The 20,927-nt window shown below is 36.6% G+C and overlaps 1 protein-coding gene across 26 annotated transcripts in view; it reads left to right on the forward strand.

Annotated features, from left to right (window-relative positions):
- The window catches only part of NRXN1 (neurexin 1), a 1,126,307-nt gene that overhangs the window by 1,063,151 nt on the left and 42,229 nt on the right, over positions 1-20,927 (forward strand). For 2 of the 26 annotated variants that reach the window (XM_028832121.2, XM_028832122.2), the window contains exon 1: positions 6,381-6,579. The exons of the other annotated variants lie outside the window; for them this stretch is intronic. In XM_028832121.2, coding sequence (XP_028687954.1) covers positions 6,547-6,579 — 33 coding nt within the window. In that variant the 5' untranslated portion in view covers positions 6,381-6,546. Of the gene's footprint in view, positions 1-6,380; positions 6,580-20,927 lie in introns of those variants that run through there. 26 annotated transcript variants of the gene reach the window in all.

Consider the following 20,927-nt stretch of genomic DNA (forward strand, 5'->3'; position numbering starts at 1 on the left):
AAGAACAACTATTCTAGAGCACTAGTTCTGATTTGGAGAGAACATTCAAAATGTAGTCATAGACTTTCAGTTGCTAGCTTCATGGATATATATGTTATTTAATCCCTCTGTGTCCCAATTTATTTATTTTTAACATTAGCATAATAATTTTCAGGATATGATGTTAATGAAAAGATTGCCTGGGGCCATAGGTGTTTTGTTTCTTTTTGCTTTTAAAAAACCATATGTACCTGGATAAACAACCAGTGTAAGAAAAACGAAACCTACAAGAATACAGTAGCAGAAGAAAAAATATAAGACTATGTGGAATTTTACTCACTTGGACATTAATTTCCTTCCTATCGCTAATCCATACTTGCAAATATTAAATTAATAGTTAGTAGAAGTTTAATGGTACTCCATGATCTCAAAGTAGTGCTTCCAGTATAAAGAGAAAAAGGAAAAATAATAAAAACCTAGGATAATCTGCTTGGATTTTCCACCACTTCTATTTTTCCCGTCTCTTAAAAACTGAAAACAGTCCAAAATATTTCCCTATGCTATGGCTCCTCTCACCTGGAGTTTACTTTCTGACATATGTCTTTTGACAGTCATCCATGCATCCTATTCATCCCAACTGTAGTGCAAATAGAAATGAGAGTTTGTATTTAAAAAAAAAAAAAAAAAAAAAAAAAAAAAAAAAAAAAAAACAACTTCAGCAGCCACTTAAATTCTTCTGAAAGGAGAATACTCAAGGCTTCTTTTGTATTTCATAACCTATAAATACTCATTGGAATATTTTGGAGGATAATACTTCCTCTCCCTGATAGCAAAGGCTTTCCGTGCCTTAATACAGCATCAACATGGGAAAGAGAAGGCTTTGGAGATTTTTGCTATCTCTTATTGAACATCAACTTTTTCCCTCCCCCTAAGTTTTTGTTTGTTTGTTTGTTTGTTTGAATCTTGGTCTGTCACCCAGGCTGGATTTCAGTAGCATGATCTTGACTTAACTGCAACCTCCACCTCCTGGGTTCAAAAAATTATCCTGCCTCAGCCTCTCAAGTAGCTGAGATTACAGGCACATGCCACCATGTCTGGCTAAGTTTGGAATTTTTAGTAGAGACAGGGTTTCACCATGTTGGCCAGGCTGGTCTCGAACTCCTGAACTTGTGATCCACCTGCCTTGGCCTCCCAAAGAGCTGAGATTACAAGCATGAGCCACCACACTCAACCCCCTTCCCCTAAGTGTTACCCTGGTTGATATCTATGATGATTTTTGAAAGCACCTTGAAATTTGCCAGTATTAGGTTCACCGATTGCTTTGAATGGTAAAGAATGTCACTTTCGCTTAAAATTTAAAACAAATTATTTAACCTCTCTACATTAAAATCCACCATCTCTAAAATGGAGTTGGACTATTCAAGTTGTAAAAATCTATCTAGTTTTAAGAGAATTGTGACATGTAGTGTTCCCCCACACCACAGAGTTTGTAATAATATCCATGGGTTTGTGGCCATCTTTTATGATCATGACCTCTCTTTTCTTTTTATGGCTCTCTCTCTCTCTGTCTGTCTCTCTCTCTCTTTCTCCCTCTCCTCTGCCCTCCCTCCCCCAGCTATTTTTCTGTGACATTTCCAACATTTCCTTTGCAACAAAGGCATTCGTTTTGCTTAAAGCTGCTCCAGCGTCCTAGTGCTTCAACTGGCTGTCTTTGATCCTTGCTGCACTAACCCTGAACACCACAGGTGTGGGGATTAGCATTAGAGGAGTCACAGAAGGAAAAGCACCTGAAGTTAGTCCTGGGAACTCTGTTTTCAGAAACCTTATCTATGGATAGAGAGACTTGGTGAGAGGCTGAGGACAAGAACTGCAGACGTAGTTTCTAAGGGGAGAGGGTGGCACTCTGCCTCCCATGCAAGCTGTGGTGTGGGATGGTCCAAGATAGGATTTATTCACTTTCTTGCTTACAAGGTCACCTTTGTAGAGAAAGTAGCCTAAGAATTATAATTTGAGGGTTACAGAAGTTTCCTCTCCTTTATATATTTCCTTAGCTAGTCCTCCTGTGATCCCTGTAATTAATACATTTTCGTTTTTTGTGGGGACGGAGTCTCACTCTGTCGCCAGGCTGGAGTGCACTGACGCAATCTTAGCTCACTGCAACCTCTGACTCCCTAGTTCAAACAATTCTCCTGGCTCAGCCTCCCGAGTAGCTGGGATTACAGGCGCCAGCCACCACACCCAGCTAATTTTCGTATTTTTAGTAGAGATGGGGTTTCATCATATTGGCCAGGATGGTGTCGATCTCCTGACCTCGTGATCCGCTCGACTCAGCCTCCCAAAGTGCTGGTATTACAGGTGAGCCACCGCCCCACTACATTTTCTGGCCATACCTTTAAAAATACAGATATCATGCAGAGCAATAAAGACTTCAAGTATTTGTATTGTTAATTTCAATTAGGTTAATATCTCACTTTGTTTAATTATTTCTAAAAACCTGTAAAGAACAGATAACTTGTCCTATGACAATATTTGAACAAATTGACCCTAATCTCTTTACTAACATACTTTTACCACTGACTTCTACATCACCATCCTTTGAGTTGTCCTCCCGTCGCTTCATCCTCATTTGCTGTTTTTTCCTCTTTTCTGTAACTTATTAAAATTGGAGAAACCCAGGGCTTGGTCCTTGGTCCCCCTCTCTTCTCCATCTAAATCTTGCCACTTTACAAATATATGCTTCACAATACAGAATATATATTTTTAAATCTTTTGGAAAGAAGGTAGAAAAGTTTAGCATTTAGAACAAACATGGTTTCTCTATTTCAGCGCTGTTGACGTTTGGGTCCAAATAGTTATTTGTGATAGGGACTGTCCTGTACATTATAGAATGATTAGCAGCATCCTTGGCCACTATCCACTAGATGCTGCTAGCACCCTCCAGTTTTGACAACCAGAAATGTCACCAAACATTGTCAAATGTTCCCTGGGGGGTGGGGTGAAGGAAAATCACCATTCCAAACCACTGATTTATAGCAGTGTTATGTAAAACTCCCAAACCCTTAAATTATTCAAATTATAAGCTTTGACTTAATTTGGCCAATTCATTTTTTTTTGGGGGGGGGGGGCGGTTTGTATCTCTTAAAGTTACAAGAATCTGAATAACAACAAGAGCCAGCAATAGAATCTGTCAGCCAAGTTATGAGTTTTGGACAACATAAGCTGTTTCTGGGGAGGAAACGTGAAAATTTGTTTTGTCTTTAGCCCTACACCCTTACTGATAAAAATATGGATGTTATTTTGCCTTTGAAGCAGCAATGAACAATACCCTAAATTGAAATTCAAGTTTAGCTCGGCCACTTTTTGCTAATTGCATCCAGCTGAGAAAACTAAGGCGTGGAGGGGTTAATTTGCCCAAGTCTGGGTAAATATACAAATCATTTACTTCTCAGCCCTTTACGTTCATGCCTCAAAGAATCAGACAAAATTTGGGTGAATCGTCACTTTAAATTGTAAATCTCTTAATCCATGTCTGTATTATTATTTGCATTCATAGATAAAAGAACTTCAGGTTGACGTGAGATGTGAAGGTCTTCAGCTAAGATTGCCAAAACCTTTATTTTACAATTCCCTTCTTGCCCACACCTACACTATTTTCTTTATGTGAAAAAAAACAGGCCACATACCCTTCCCTCTATCTTCCCTCCTTTCCCTCAATATTTTCCCTGAAAACATCTACCAGTCATGTTATTCTAAACCTAAATGAACATTGGTAACATTATTTTAATTAGTTAATTTTAAATTAGAAAAGTAAACCATAGACTTGAACAAAATGTATAAAATGATACCTAATAAAACTATGTCTCAGTCCTACCTTTGAACTCAGTCTCTCTCCTCAGATGTAGCCACTATTTGGCCACTATTAACTGATGATTTATGTCCTTACAGAAATTTCCTGTAGGTCGGGCAGGGTTGCTCATGCCTATAATCCTAGTACTTTGGGAGGCCAAAGTGGGCGGATCACTTGAGATCAGGAGTTTGAGATCCACCAGGCCAACATGGTGAAACCCCATTTCTACTAAAAATACAAAAAAAAAAAAAAAAAAAAAAAACCTATCTGGGCATGGTGGCACTCACCTGTAATCCCAGCTACTCAGGAGGCTGAGGCAGAAGAATCTCTTGAACCTAGGAGGCAGAGGTTGCAGTGAGCCTAGATCCCACCACTGCACTCCAGCCTGGTTGAGAGAGCAAGACTCCATCTCAAAAAAAAAAAAAAAAAAAAATTCTGCATATGCAGCCATTTGTGTGTGTATACATGCATGTGTTGTGTAAGTATAGCCTATACACAATTTAAATTTTATGGGTTTAATTTTCATTCCAATGTATCTGACAAATCTCTTCATATAAGGACATATGATTTACCACATTGTATTTTACAGATGACGAGTATTTCACCTGTAAGGCTATATCATAGTTTAATCAGTTTACTATCAGTGATTAAGGTGGTTTCTAGTTTGGGGCTATTACAGTGCTGTAATGAATAGGTTTAGTGTTGTTTTCTTCTTATTTTCTTTTTGATGACAGATGCTCTGAGTCATAATATTATTTAAGAATAAAGTTTGTTGAGAATTATGTTATTATTGAATAGTCTGAATAAATAGAAAAAACACATGACAACATCTACTTTAAAAATCTTGAAAAATGCTTTATTATTTCCTGATAGTCAATACTGAATGAAAGAAATTTGCGCCGGGCGCGGTGGCTCAAGCCTGTAATCCCAGCACTTTGGGAGGCCGAGGTGGGTGGATCACGAGGTCAGGAGATCGAGACTATCCTGGCTAACATGGTGAAACCCCGTCTCTACTAAAAATACAAAAAACTAGCCGGGCGTGGTGGCGGGCGCCTGTAGTCTCAGCTACTTGGGAGGCTGAGGCGGGAGAATGGCGTGAACCCGGGAGGCGGAGCTTGCAGTGAGCCGAGATCACGCCACTGCACTCCAGCCTGGGAGACACAGCGAGACTCCGTCTCAAAAAAAAAAAAGAAAGAAATTTGCAGAAAAACTCCACAGGGTTCAATCTTTCAGGAATGTGTTTAGTTTAAAAAATAGTTGCCAAGACAAATTGAGCTTTGGAATTTCAGCATTCTACAACTCGTAAGCTTTACTTATGAGGCACACCTATCAATGTTAATTCTGATACACTTTTTTTTTCCTAAATAGTGTTGCCTGACTCTAAAAGATGTTAGAATTAATTCTTTCAAATGCATGAATAGCATGAAAACTGGGCAATGAAAAGCAATAAAAGTGCCAGGGTGGCTAGGGTACTTTTTCTTCTAGAAATTTTATTCCTGATGATTGTTTTATGCTACTTTTGAGCTTTAAAAAAAAATCTCCATGATACTGTCATTGGAAACACACACTGGTCTCATCACTTATAGCCTACCCTGTCAGACTGTATATATAATCATCCCAGTTACATTGAAGAAGTGTGTAAACATATCTGTTATTACAGTATGATCACTGAAAACAGATGTATTTGGGGATATATTTCCATATGGTATTCCAGATGTGTAGTCCTTGCTTACCAAATAGCTATTGTAAATTTCAGAGAAAAGGCAGCAAATAAGTACATATTTTCATCATTGAATAATAATTCGTTCTTCAGGCTTTGGGAAACAGGATGTGCATCTTTTGGTGCTTGTTTTTATTTTTAATGATTGATAAAATGACATATTTATTGGGACTTAAATTGTCTTTAAAGAGGAACCGTTGTAATTGGCAAAAAAAAAAAAAAAAAAAAGAAAAAAGAAAAAAGCCTAAGAATGTATTTCTTAATGTTGCATAATTGTCTTTACAAACTCATCCCATAAAAATACTCATTATAAACATGGCATTCAAAAAATGTCATTCATTAACTTACAAATAAAATTATAATTACAATTATAAGGCTTCGAGGAGATTCTGCTAGGAGGGTTGCATGCTAATTGCACAGTTTAAGTCTTCTAATTTAATATTAGGCAAAAAAGATGATAATTATCTCAAGAAAAACACATAACAGTTTAAGGGCTGGGGGAAAAAAAGTTTCCCTTCTGCTTAGCAATCTCACTGGATTAGAATGTAATATACAGAAAATGTTCGTGCATGAAAATCAGCCTTTCTTTGGGTCAGGGGTTTAGAAGGAGGTCTGTTTCCCTATGCGGTCTCGTTAGGGGAGCAAATTCAAAAGCAACGACTTCTTAAGACTTTTTGAGTGGTGCCGGGCTGGGCTGTGTACCAACAGCCTCGTCAACTGCAGACGGAACTGCAGCATCCCTTCCTGCCGTAGCGCGTCAGCCATTGGCTCCTCAGTGACACGTGACTGATAGAGCCTTTTCTGTGTCTTTTCTCGCCCATCTGTGTGCAGGGCACTGATAGGCCGGGCTGATGCGCAGGCAATTTATCATCTTGATCTCCCACTGAGTCAGGGAGCTCTCCTGTCACCAGTATTGATTTCAGAGGATGGACTAAATTTCCTAGGATTTCCATTAAGAATTAAGAAAAAAGCTCTAAGCACGCAGGGTAGCCAGACAGACATGGATATGAGATGGCACTGTGAAAACTCGCAGGTAGCTTCTTCTGTCACAGCCGCTGCTGAGCACAGCTTAGATCTGCAGCATGCAGGGTTTAAGATACCAGAAGCCTAAAAACAATAATAATGAAAATAAGAATAAACTCATTTGGATAAACTAATTTTAAGATTTATGTTAAAATATTTCTTCTTGAAGATTGCATGTCAAATTTATGCATGCTGTATGTGAAATGTAGAAAGGTTGTTTTAAAATTTAAAATGTCCTTAAACCCTGAGCATGGTTGCTTCTAGTTTTATCTGCTGCTGCTTTTTGTGAGCTTCAGGGGTTTATCAGCATGCTTGTGGCAAAAACAACCAAAACGTGTGTGTGTGTGTGTGTGTGTGTGCATATGTATGTATATATGTATTAACTTAGTTCAAGTGAAAGCATGAATAAAAGCTGCTTTCAATACTTGCCAGACTGCTTTGTTATTGTTAATGACTTGGTGAAAATTTTGCTTAAATATGCTTAGATTCTGACCATGCATGCTTTTGTGGCAGAGTGGGATTTTCATGAGCATTTGTAAAGATGGAATGTCTGAATTAAATGCATGTTTGGTAAACCAGAAAATGTATTAGTGATCAATGATTAAACCTGATTAATGTAAATAATTCATGATAAGATATTAGTAACATTTACTTACATTAATTCTGCTTACTGAAAAGCATGTCTAGGATAATGAAAGTGTTTATATTTCTGAAATATTAATTTTGATTACTTCAACAATAGTAAGATTTTAATTTTCTAAAATGCTTCCCAGATGAAATAATTAAAAACATTTTTTAAGAAATTATATCCTAGAAGAGGATTCTAAACTGCTCTTTGTATGTGAGAGACCATGTTCATGTTCGTGTGTGTGTGAATTCCTTGGGGAATTGTTTGATACCCTCCTAGCTAGTCCTTATTCTCGAGAAAAGCGAAAATGCCTTGGCATTCAAACATTGCCTAGGCCTGTGGGGAATTAGAGCTAGCAGAAGCAAGAGTATAGACAGATGGGATTGGCATGCTTGGAGTGAGTGGAGACAATAGGTGGGGGTAGAGCAGATGGAGGACAGAAGGGATTGCATATCAGAAAAAGGGTAGGAGGGTGCCCTTAGGGAAGAGTGTGCTTAATAGTGAAGGAAGCCTGGCCTCTCTTTTCAAGGGATCTTCTGATTGCATCTTCATTTAATTAGGAGACAGAATGTCGTGTCTGTGGTGACAACTATTTTCATTAAACTAGATAGTCCTTGCTTCATGAAGGAAAGAAATTCCATGAATGGAAGTTGCTTTACCAGATTACAAATAGTGTGTTGTCTATTTGTGGTGTTTGTCACATTTTTCTGTTTGCCAAGTTCAGGAAAAGCAGAAGTGAAATTAACATTAGGCTTTTGTATTATTTTAGTTGGTAGCATCTAAATATAAATGTGGCAATTCATACTAAACTTATTTACCAGACTTTGGATGATTCAAGCATCTATAGGGTTTACCAAATTTGTCCCTAAAGAAGTTTTCAATTCTGAAAATGTTTAGAGCCATGCTAGGTAATCTGCTCTTATGTGACTTCTGGCTTTTTAATAGATGGCCATTTACAGAATAACTTTTGAATGTTTTATTTAAGTATGTGCTGATTTTATTATGCAGCATGGAGCCTGACCAATACCCAGTTCAAATTCTGAAATGAAATTAATCTTTCAGCAGCCTCCATCAAGCCTTCTGTCACCCCAGCTCCCAGAGAACTGGACACAGCTTTTACCCAGAAAAGTCATAGGACTGAAGGAGGATGAAAATCAACTTACTTCTGAATCCTCTGATTTTAATGACTCTTACAAAATTCTAGTTGAACCCAGATAAAATTTTCAGTCCTAAGTGCAAATTAATCTGACAAAAATCATGCTTCTAAAATGTAACAATGAAGCACAAATTTAAAATGTTTAAATGCAATCGTTTGGGTTACCCACAGCTCACTTGTCAGTTATCTAGTGGATTTTGTATTAATATATGTAGAGAATTTCCATTCTCCAAAGAAAGTTTCCATTCTCAGAAAAGTTCTTTTGACTTAATTTTTGAACCTTGGCTTGAGAAGAAATAATGACTTAGACAAGAAGAAAAAAATTTTTCCTTTTGGTACCTTAAGGTAAATTCAGGATAATATACTCACATCATTATACTAGTTTTCCCAAAGTTGAAGAATAAAGCCAACTTATTTCTGCTGTCATTTCCTTCATATTCTATCCTTAGAAATTAATGGAAAAATTTATTAAGCAGCAATATGCTTCTTACTTGGCAAATTCCCTGTAACATTTTTAGAAAGAGTCTCCAGACCGATCTTTGGACAGATATTTATGTTATGGAGAGTAGACTGCTGTTCATTGAGCAAAATTACCCAGTAATAAAGGATAAATATTTTCATTGACTTTGCACAATCAAGGTTACCCAGTAGGCTAAGAGACACATTCTTCTTATGAGCAGAATGGAATGAAACTAGAAGAGCCCTGAACTGTTATTAAATGTCTGGTTACAATAGCATTTGGGCTCAAGTGCCAAGCAAATTTCTCACCAACACATTAACTAGGGAAATGCTTACATATTTACAAAATAATTAGTGATGTAACATCGCATATTAAAGATGTTCTGGGTAGTTATGATGAAATGCTACTGTCTGTGTCACTTCCATATGCTTCTTTAATTTATGAAATGTGTTTATACCACAGCATCTGGGTGCATTTATAAAGTACAAGGACAATCAATTAACTATATGATGGATGCAGTAACCAGAATGCTAATTGATAGGAAAAGCCCTCTTAGCTGACACTTTTTAGTTTTCAAATGGGAAAAAAGCATGTAGCCAAGTACTTTAGGCCTTTGTCTATATTAAGTTTAAATATTTCAAGAACTCAGCTTATACTCTGCCCATTTAGAAAATGATATTTAAATGAGATTTCACCCTATCAAAATTAGTGCTCTTAATTCTAGTATTATGAGCACTACCAAAATCCACAACTGAACAGTGTTAATGAATATTTAATCATACTTAGATCAAGTGGTGCCTTTTATTATTTAGTCTTCTCTTTTACCTCCCATTTTCCTAGTTCCCAGTGTTTTATTCCTCTGCTGCTTTTCCTATGATTTATGGACTCAAACACCAATAGATAGAAAAAAAAATGGCATCCATTTGCTTCAGAACTTGAGATTATTAAACATAAACAATAATCTTTGTGCAAATTCAAGATAGTATAGTGACACCAAGTTTAGATTTACACTTTCTTTAGCATTTAAATTTTTTAAATTTACACTACAGTTACCAGTATTGACCCCAAAAGACTGATTTTACCTTCTGCTGTCTTATTTACATTTACTTGACAGCTGATATTTGAATCTCCTGAAGGCCTCCTTCCCTCATCACTCTAGCACAGAGAATGGAGCTAAGGACAATATTGTGGAGTAGGTAGGCAATTTCCAGTACACAGAATAACTGGAGAGAGTCACAGACAATTATATGTTCATGGATATCTCTAGGGTCTTTTGGCACATTAAAGACAATATGAATTCAAACTGAGTAACAACTATTAAAAAGCAGAAATATATGAGAGATAGTTTATATTTTTGCATCATAAACTATGTGTATTATCACTACCCATTTCCACTTGCTCCTCAAATTTTCACCTTTATTTTAATTCATTTGATTAACCATAAGTAACTACCTCAGAATTATTTCCCAAAAACCAATGATACATATTTTTTCAGTGTTGTTGTATATGTTTTTTGATCTGTGGATTAAGCCACAATTCATTTTCATGGGAATAAAAAATATTCAAATACTTGTTTTACTATTTTCCCATAACTATAATGTACAGCCTTTTGTTTAAAGTCTCCATTACTTTAAGTATTCATTACTTTGAAAGACAAAAACTATATATCATGGTGGGAATGACTTGAATATTATTTTGAGGAGCCAAAATAAGTCAGTTCTCAAAAGAAATCAGGTCTGCAGTCTCTATGCTCTCACCTTTGTTTCCCTGCTTTTTTATTAAAATGTAATCAGTTTTGTAGGACTCCACCATCTTGGCTCGAAGACTATTTCAGATTTTTGATGAAAAACATGATTACATAAGTTCACAGCGTAAATTTAATAGTAAAGTCATGGGTAAAGTGAAGGCTTAACAGTATAGGGAAATGCCATTACCTGGCTGACTTAACATCGTTCAAGTTGAAAACTCTACAGGAATATAGCAGTCTATGGCCATACCACACTGAATACACCCAGTCTCATCTGATCTCAGAAGCTAAGCAGGGTTGGCGCTGGTTAGTACTCAGATGGGAGAGTGTATCAAAGACAAAAGTCTTTCCTAATCAGTCGTCCAGTGAAATGAATTTACCTATAATGAAAAAAAACTTTCTATTCAAATGTATAGATTATATAAAATAAAATGTATGTATAATAAGGTATAATTACATATATAAAACTAAGGCTGCCATTATGACTTCAAAACCATTTTATTGTCAAATCAAACCTTTTGCATATAATTTTGATTTTTTGTAAAGTGCTTTATTTTGAAGTTGCATATGTATAGACTCAGGAGTCAATTCTCAATTTTCCATGTATGAACTGTCTACATATTGGATTAGTTTGCATGATTAGATGTGCTTTTTGGATCAGTTACCCTCCATTGGCTTCAAAATCATTGTTTTAGTTATATACCATGCATCTGTCCATTAGCACAGCTAGATTGAGTGGATCATCTACTGTTTAGATTTGTAGTGGGACTACAACATTTGTATAAATTGTGTGTCTATATAAAACATTGCTAAATATGTAGATATTAAATAATAGGCTTAAAAGTACATATAGCAAGCCAAAAATTTGGCAGGGAATAGCTACTCTTGGATGCAACTTTTGGTTGAAAAGTCATCTGCATAGTTAGTTTGTATTCATTCTCTTTATTCATTAAAATTAGCCATTGTTGCTAAGTGTTTTTCTTTAGAAAAAGTAAATTGGACCCTTTGGCATAACTGCATAACTGTCTCAGACCCTTATGGTATAATTGAGCATTCTTATAAATTGCTCTAGCATTAATTCTTTGCCTGATTCTACTTCCTTCGGTAGCTCTTAATTTTCTTTTCTTTTTGGTGGGATGGAGTCTGTGGGTGAGTGTGAGTAGGTCTGGGCAGTAAATGAGGATCTGGCCTTAGGTGAAACAATTTTGAATAAGTAATAATAATTATATAAACTATCTATTCCTGATACTGGAATGGTCATCAATACTATTATTTTCTCAGTAAGTAGCTTAAAATATGGTGAATAATTATGGGATATTTTGTGAACCATTCATTAAAACTGACTGAAATGATACCTAGGTGTAATACATTAAACTGAATAGCTCTTGATTGCTTTACAAAACTTCAAGCTAGAGAAAAGGAAGCTAAGGTCACTTCTTAAAGACATCCACTGCAACAAGTGTTTTCTAGATTCCTGACTTTCTAGTTTTCCACATAGTAAGATTTCAATTGCAAGAGAAGGTGTCATTTTAAACAGAAGGCTTCTCCTGCAATAACAAAATAAATACTGACTCCAGCCTATTTCACTCTACCTAGCAATTCCCTAAATGATGCATCTACTGTTTTCAGTACTTCAGGAAGAGATATGAAGGTTTAAATTGAAAAGCTTAAGTAGAAAAGTATATGCTTGTTTTATTTGAAGCTCTAAAATGGGAGGACATTTTCAAATACATGTCATTCAAACAAAGATAATACATGTTTTATGTCTATAAACATAACAAAAGTCGGGGAAGAATTTGTAAGTTGCTTGTTTTGGTTGTGGTTGTATTTCTTTTTCTTTGTTGAATGTATCTGCATCATTTTTTAAAAAGAGAATGTATTTATAAATACCACAGTTTTGTCATCTTATATGTAATATATGGGAGTTAATCAGATCAGCACACTTTTTTATTTTAAAAATAAATATTTTAATTCAGAATAATTTGAGATTCTAGAAATGTCATAAACGTATTTTAGAGAATTCTCTTTTTGTTCATTTTTCCCTAATGTGAATATGTCCTATAACCCATTGTACGTATGTCAATGCTAAGAAATTAACATCTGGTTAATTTTAATCACTTTTTTAAGGTGAATTACTTTTGAAAAGTGATTTACTTTTACAATTCTTGTGTCATAGGTACCACTGAGTGTTATAAGACTACTTTGGGAAATTTATCACTGGGTTCGATAAATTGCCTAAGAGAATCCACCAATTGCCTAAGAGAATCCTCTTCACTGGATTCCTCAGATTTCCATTTGGAAACATTCAATCAAATATTTTAGGAGTAAAAACAATTAACAGGAAAGCAGTTCTTTGTTTGTACCTGTTTTTTTCTTTCTAACCTTTTAAATGTTGGATTTTTCTGAAGTTGGTCTCAGAATCTCCTTTTCTCTTTTGGTTTCGTTGGGAAATCTATAAGATCTCCAGCCCAGAATTCTCTTCTCAACTTCAGATCTACCCTTACAACTGCTATCAGTTCACTTCAAATTCAACATGTCCCAATGTGAACAGATTACTCTTTGGAGCTTATCTAATTTTAGAGCATTTTCTTTTAATTGATTTATGTGAAGACATTGTACTGGAGAAAGTTCTACATCTACTGGTGAAGACTTAATGGCTTAATCTTCTGACACTTGATTTTCTTGTTTGTAAGGTGAGGAGTTCGCAGCTCTAACATTTCATGATTTTGGAGTGTGAATAAATATGTTTCCTTTAAAAAAAAAAAGAAACATTTTAAAGAACATTGGTCTTATAAACAGGCTATTTTTCATTTTGTTGAATTATCTCACCTGGATTTTGAGATGAATCTGCATCTGAGATTTTCTTATGAGATTGTCATCTTGAAAATTTTTATTTTGAAGACAGTGCCAGAAAAATTGTCACATCTAGCATTAATTATAGGGCAAACTCATTTTCCATTTCCATAATGAAGAATACAGACGCTCATTTCAAATCCCAGAAACACAATGGAAAGAAATAACATCTCTTCATCTTGAAAATGAGGAAAATTTTCTCGGTGTTGTATCTCAAAAGCAGTCACACTTCAGTGAAAACGAAGGTATGGGGGCCTATATTGATCATTCCCCTTGTGTTTCCAAACTTCCAGCTTTGCTAATTTGGAATGATTTCAAACTATTTTTTATACAATGGATGCCAAGAGAGCAAACTTATTCACTGTAAGTGAAAATTTTATTACCAAATGTCAAGAAACTTTGATTCTGTCTCTGGTATTCATAAGAAGAATACCACTGTGGTATAGAATCACACCAGCTGAATCTGCTAAATAATTGCCCATGTGAATGCTGTACCTACTGTGTGTATTTTTAGTCTTTATATCAATAAATATTTGATAGAGTGCTGCATGCTCTGTACTAAAAGTCCTTCTTCCCCAAATCAGTTTCAGATTCTCCTTTAAGAAATAAATTACAATGTGGTTCCTAATGAAGTGGGAAGGAAAGTGGTGACATAAGCAATTGACAGCACAGCCTGAGAAACATTCTTACCACTGATAAAGATTTGTGGAAAAATAAATTTCAAAACTGCCAAATGAGATCCTCTGAGAAAAAGGCGTTGTAAGCATTTTTCTATAAATGTGAAAGAGAAAGTCTATATTAGGAACAAAAGGTTAGTTGTGTAGGACAAATTATTTTTATGGCTGTTCACAATTTGTATATAAAAACTTAGGCCAGGCATGGTGGCTCACACCTGTAATCCCAGCACTTTGGGAGGCCAAGGCGAGTGGATTGCCTGGGTCAGGAGTTCAAGACCAGCCTGGCCAACATGGTAAAACCCCATCTCTACTAAAACTACAAAAAATTAGCTGGGTGTGGTGGTGGGCGCCTGTAAACCCAGCTACATGAGGGGCTGAGGCAGGAGAATTGTTTGAACCTGGGAGTTGGAGATTGTAGTGGACCAGGATGTCCCCATTGCACTCCAACCTGGAAGACAGAGGCACCCTCTGTCTCAAAAAAAAAAAAAAAAAAAAAAAAAAAAAAAAAAAAAAAAAAAAAAAAAAGATTATATAGCTTGCTTGCATCTATAATAATTAGAAACCTTAGGCAGAAAAAAGTTGTTCCTAGACACAAGGAAACATAATTAGAACTTTGAAACTGGACATAGTGACTCATGCCTTTAATCCCAGCACTTTGGTAGGCCAAGGCAGGTTTGAGCTCAGGAGTTTGAGACCAGCCTGGGAAACATGGCGAAACCCTGTCTCTACCAAAAATACAAAAAATAGCCAGGCACGGTGGTGCGCACCTGTCAGGGGGCTGAAGTGGGAGAATCACTTGAGCCCAGGAGATGGAGGTTGCAGTGATCTGATATTGCACCACTGCACTCCAGACTGGGTGACAGAGTGAGACCCTCATCTCAAAAAATAAAGTAAAATAAAGCACTTGGACATTTATCATTTCAAGACTTTTAAATTTTATTTTATTTATTTATTTTTTGAGATGGACTTTCGCTTTTGTTGCCCAGACTGGAGTGCAGTGGCACAATCTTGGCTTACTGCAACCTCCACCTCCCGGGTTCAAGCGATTCTCCTGCCTCAGCCTCCCTAGTAGCTGGGATTACAGGCACCCGCCGCCATGTCCAGCTAATTTTTTGTATTTTTAGTAAAGACGTGGTTTCACCATCTTGGCCAGGCTGGTCTCAAACTCCTGGCCTCAGGCAGTCCACCCGCCTTAGCCTCCCAAAGTGCTGGGATTACAGATGTGAGCCACTCCATGCCTGGCTTTTTTGCTGGAGTACAATGGCGTGATCTCGGCTCACTGCAACCTCCACCTCCCTAGTTCAAGCAATTCTCCCGCCTCAGCCTCCTGAGTAGCTGGCATTACAGGTGCACGCCACCACACCTGGCTAATTTTTTGTAGTTTTAGTAGAGACGGGGTTTCACCATATTGGCCAGGCTGCTCTCCAACTCCTGACCTCAGGTAATCCATCTGCCTCATCCTCTCAAAGTGCTGGGATTACAGGTGTGAGCCACCAAAGACTTCTTAATATATGGAAGATGCATGCAGTGATTACATTTTAAATTTTAATTTTCTGTCAAAATCTAAACAGAAACTATTTACCTCCCACCAGGATTCAATGGATGTTCTGGGAAACCAGCAGTTTGGAGCATAAATTGATATGTACAGTAGAAGTGTAGCTTTTAATGTAATCTTATAATGATAGATTTGGCTTCCAGAAAATAGTTAGCTCAAACACTTCATCTTTAAAGCATTCCCTGAACTTCAGACTTCAAAGCTTTAGAACTGTATTGTGCCTCTGTGGGACTCGGGAGAGAGCAGGGTGAGAATGAGGTGTGGTGAGGTGTGGCCTCATAACTTCTCAGCCAGCTGTTTTCATTATGGACACATAAACTAGAGGCCTGGTTATGTTACAGCAGCTCTGGAACACGTGACCAATTCAGCATCTGTTAAATATTTTATTCTTTTCTAATAATTCCTCCCACTATTTAAAATTTACTGATAGTATTAGCTCTGGAAAAAGTATTAATGGATTCTGAAAGGGATTCGTCATTTAATTCACCATTCTTAGACATTTTAATGAAGGTAATTGAGAAACTGCCTGAGTTTGTTTTACCCTGTTTTGTTTGGTGAAAGATGTTCAAGGATGGGGGTGGGAGGGATCTTCTAACTGCACATTTCTGTTCTGTGTCTGAAGGTTTGGTATTTATGAGGAGTAAAGTCTTTTGCTTCTTTTCTCTTAAGCCGCTTTCTAGAATACTGTAATCAAGACTTATTTCACATCTCATTGCGTGAGAGATTCATTCTACTTTCCTAAATATGAAATAGCTGTATCGTAGATGTCACTTGTAAAATGGACAGAGACACTCTGCCACCACCCAAACATAGGTGGAGGAACTCCTTTCTTAGCTTTTCTCCTTCCTTCTGCTCATTCTCCTTCTTATTTCCCATTTGCTTTGCCTCTTTTCTTCTATTTTGCCTACACCAGAACTCTGCTAGTGGCATCTACTGTCTTTTTTCTGCCCCATTCCTGTCACTTGAAAGACAAATTTTGAAGCCAATACATAGCAATAAAACTTCTAAGTCACTAGCCATTATTTTTAGACCACATGGAAGTCAGGAAAATTCACTGAATTCTGTGACATTAAAAGAAAGCATGTTGAGCACAATTGAATTCTCAGATAAATAAGGATTCTGCAGGATTTGAGGACTGAAAAATAAGATTACACATTTTTAGGGGTAGCTAATTGGGCAGAAATGGCAGCATCCTCAGGATATAAATAATGGAAAATTAATTTTTAGTGAATCCCTGATATTTCCTGTTTTGTCAGTTTCATTTTATTTGCATTCTGTTTTCATTTTCTTTTTTTACTATATGTCCTTATTTATTTATTTAGAGACGTGCTCTCACTTTGTTGCCCAGGCTGAGTGTAATTTCATGATCATCGCTCACTGCTGTCTCCATATCCTGGGCTCAAGGGCTCCTCCTGCCTGAGCCTCCTGAGTACACTGGGACTACAGGCACAAGCCACCAAGCTTCGCTATTTTTTTTTTTTTCCTTTTTAGTAGATGTGAGGTCTTGCTATGTTGCCCAGGCTGATCTGGAACTCCTGAGCTCAAGTGATCCTCCTGCCTCCGCCTCCCAAGATGCCAGTATTACAGGGATGAGCCACCATGCCTGACCATTTTCTCTTTTAAATCAAGTACATAATTTTTTGGTGGTGAAATTTTTAGTTATTTCATGTCTTAATTTCAGGATTTAATATTCAGAGATAAGTGACAAAAAAATAGCCAAAAATGGTGTCACTAGTGATAATATGTGACAATATCTTTACCTTGAGTAATGGTGAAATAGTCAATATTGTAACTACATTAAAAACAATAGTTATTTCAGGTAACAACTATAGTTTTTAGCAGAAAAGTAAATTGTATGTAACCAATTAATTTTGCTCCATTGATAAAACATCAGGCTGTATGTATGACTGTATGTATGACAGGCTGACAACTGTATATTTTCATTTTATCTCTGACTGTCAATAAGCCATTTCATGAAAGAGAAGATTACTTTACTTATGTATGTATGTATTATGTATGTATGTATTTATTTATTTCTAAAACATCCTACTTTGAAATAATTATAGATTCATAGAATGTTGCACAGGAAGATACAGGGAGATCCCTCTACTCCTCAACCAATCTCGTTGCCATGTTAACATCTTTCTTACCTGTAGTCCAATATCAAAACCAGAATGTTGATATGGGTACAAATCATAGAGCTTATTCAGATTTTGTCAGTTATGCATGCACTCATTTGCGTGTTTGTGTTTGTATATGTGCATGTGTAGCTCTATGCAGTTTTTTGTTTGTTTTGTTTTGTTTTGTTTTTTTGAGATGGAGTCTCGCTCTGTCACCCAAGCTGGAGTGCAGTGGCATGATCTCAGCTCACTGCAACCTCTGCCTCCTAGGTTCAAGCAATTCTCCTGCCTCAGCCTCCTTAGTAGCTGGGACTACAGGCGCCTGCCACCATGCCCGGCTAATTTTTGTATTTTTAGTAAAAACGGATTTCACCATGTTAGTCAGGATGGTCTTGATCTCCTGACCTCGTGAGCCACCATGCCTGGCTTCTAGGCAATTTTATCACATGTGTAGCTTCTTGTAACCACCACCTCAATCAGGATATTAACCTCTACCATTACCACAGGACTCCCTTGCGTTACTCTCCATCATTGCATGGGAGATGTGAAAAGTCATCTACTCTAACCTACTTATATTAGGATGAGGAGTGATTTATCCCAGGTCAGTGGGTTAGAATGCTGATAGAACTCTTATCAAATCTTAGATTACTATTTATTGTCCTACACTAGTTTCAGGCATTACACATTACATTCTCAATTTGTAAAGTAGGCAGTTATTCAGCAAGTTTAAAGATAAAAGACTTGAAGCAACAAAACTTTTACAGAGTCATTACAATTCTCAATTTAAAAAAAAAATCCAGATCTCTATTATGGGATGCAAATGGGTTAACAGAACATTTAACAGTCAATTGAAGCATTAGATTAGTATTCAGACAAAGTGTCTGTATCATAGAGATAATCCATGTTGCTTCATCGGAACTCAGGATGGTTCCTGAAGAGTAAGGAGGCAGTTGGTTGATACCTATGAAGAAACTCTGAGATTTAGCTACAAATTATATAATCAGTACTCTCCACCCAAGGAATTTAAGACCTATTCCCTCCCCTTCGTATACCACAAACACACAAATATTTTTCTTTTTTCTTTTTTTTAGTGTTAGGGTCTCACTGTGTTGCCCAGGCTGGAGTCAAGTGACCCTCCTGCCTCAGCCTCCTCAAGGTGACTGGGACTAGAGGTGTGTACCACCACACCCAGCCACACGAGATATTTCAAGAATTGTTTTTCCCTTACAGTTTCCCTTTATATTTTAGTTATCATTGATAAAATGATTAGGATGAGGTTGTGGGGAGAGAGTTGGGAACTGGGGTGTTACACCACATAAGTTGATCCACTAACCTGTTTCATATCCGCTTTGGAAATATTTTTGGTGCTACTCACCTTTGGAAGTAAGTATGGCTATTAATGTGTAGAAGAGCATTTATTTGGAAAGAGTGTTGGACTTTTCTACTGTATCAGCATCACAGAAATCAGATGTAAAGATCCATAGGCTAATTTGTCCTATTTCCACAGAAATTTCACTGACTATTTTTCAAAAGGCCTAATCTATTTTTGTTTAAAATAAATGAGAATTCAATGCAGATTCTTGTTAGGACTTGAAACTGCTGATTGTTATGTTTTCTGGGTTGTTTTTCTTTTTAGATCTAGTTGACAGTTTGCATAGCTAATTACTGTGTTCTCATTTGTTTAATTCCAGCATTGCTGTAAGCTTCTTAGAATGGAGGGTCAGTGGAGGGAAGCTCTACTGCAGTCTTAAAGTACATCAACAAGATGTTACAGCAAGGAGTACGGGAGATTGAGAGACTGTGTGTGTGTGTGTGTGTGTGTGTGTGTGTGTGTGTGTTTTGGAAGATGGGTCAATGTTAAAGCAACAAAGTGAATTTTAAGTAACTGCCAGGGTTTGGTAGCTAATAATGCCTTTGTGAAGGGTTTTGTCAGTAACAAAATGCAGGAGATACTGGGGTCCCCTGTGGCCTTGTTTTTATGTAGGGCATTCTGTATCATGATGAATCATTTGCAGCAAGCTTTTGCTAGGAAACCTGAAGAACATACACCCCTAGAAATCCAGCTTTTTCTTGCTGGATTTTAATTAATCAATTATTTAATTTAAAAAATGATATTATTTGTTTGGTACTCATTTTACATGAAAAAAAAGCCTCGTAATTAGAAGAAAATTTGTTAATAATTATCTCCTGTACCCAATAGGTAGCTTTAAAACCTTCCCAAGCATAGTATGCTGTGGATTCCATTTATGGGGAAAAGAATGCTTTTATCAAGAATCATTGCCTCTTTTGTCAATGAAGCATGAATTCATTGTGCAGGTTTTGGAATTTAGAAGCATTAACTGAACTATTTAAGAACCATTGAGGTAGTGATATATGATAAAATGATGTTTTTTGCATGTCTTTTTGTTGGCAGTGCTGGTGCTGGTGCTTTCTCTGGGGTGGGTGGTGTTAATTTAATGACTGGACTTGTATGCTTTCACTTTCTTTCCTACACTATAAGATGCGATACTTTTAAGGAGATCCTCCACAATTCATTAGACTGAAATTTTGCTTTAATGCAGTATCTTTGAATAATTATCGTGCTTCTTGGAGGATCTGTCAAATTTGGATGAGGAAATTAATGTGATATTCAGTAGAACATTTTTATAGCTATTCCATATTGGGAGTACAACTGTGTTTGCAACAATGGTGAAAATGATTATTGTTGGATTTATGTGTACTGCTTCTCTTAGAGTAGCCAAACTGGTGAGATAGGCCACCTAAGAGCAGATATGAATGACTGGATCTCTATATTTGCATAAATAAATAAATAAATAAATAAATAGAATTTTGTGGTTTCTGGTTGCTATAAGCAACACAGACAGTTATTTCCAAACCTTTCAAGACACAATGAGTGGCAAACATTGTGTGCCTCGTGATTTGAACCTCCACATATGAACTCAGTTGAATGCTTGAGAGCTAAGATGAAACTCATACACATTCTTGAAACCATTGCCATGGCAACATACTTAAAATTTCCAAGGTCTGTCTCCCTTGAGTTTGCACCTGCAGTTAGCTTATTATGAAACAAAAAAAAGAAGGCTTTCCAATTCAAAAATGCTTTGGAATGGTTGGAACTGTGTTTTGAAATAAAGTGGAGTTTAAAAGTCAAAAAGCAAAATA

Source organism: Macaca mulatta, chromosome 13, assembly GCF_049350105.2.
Source record: "Macaca mulatta isolate MMU2019108-1 chromosome 13, T2T-MMU8v2.0, whole genome shotgun sequence".
In the NCBI taxonomy this organism is placed as follows: domain Eukaryota; kingdom Metazoa; phylum Chordata; class Mammalia; order Primates; family Cercopithecidae; genus Macaca; species Macaca mulatta.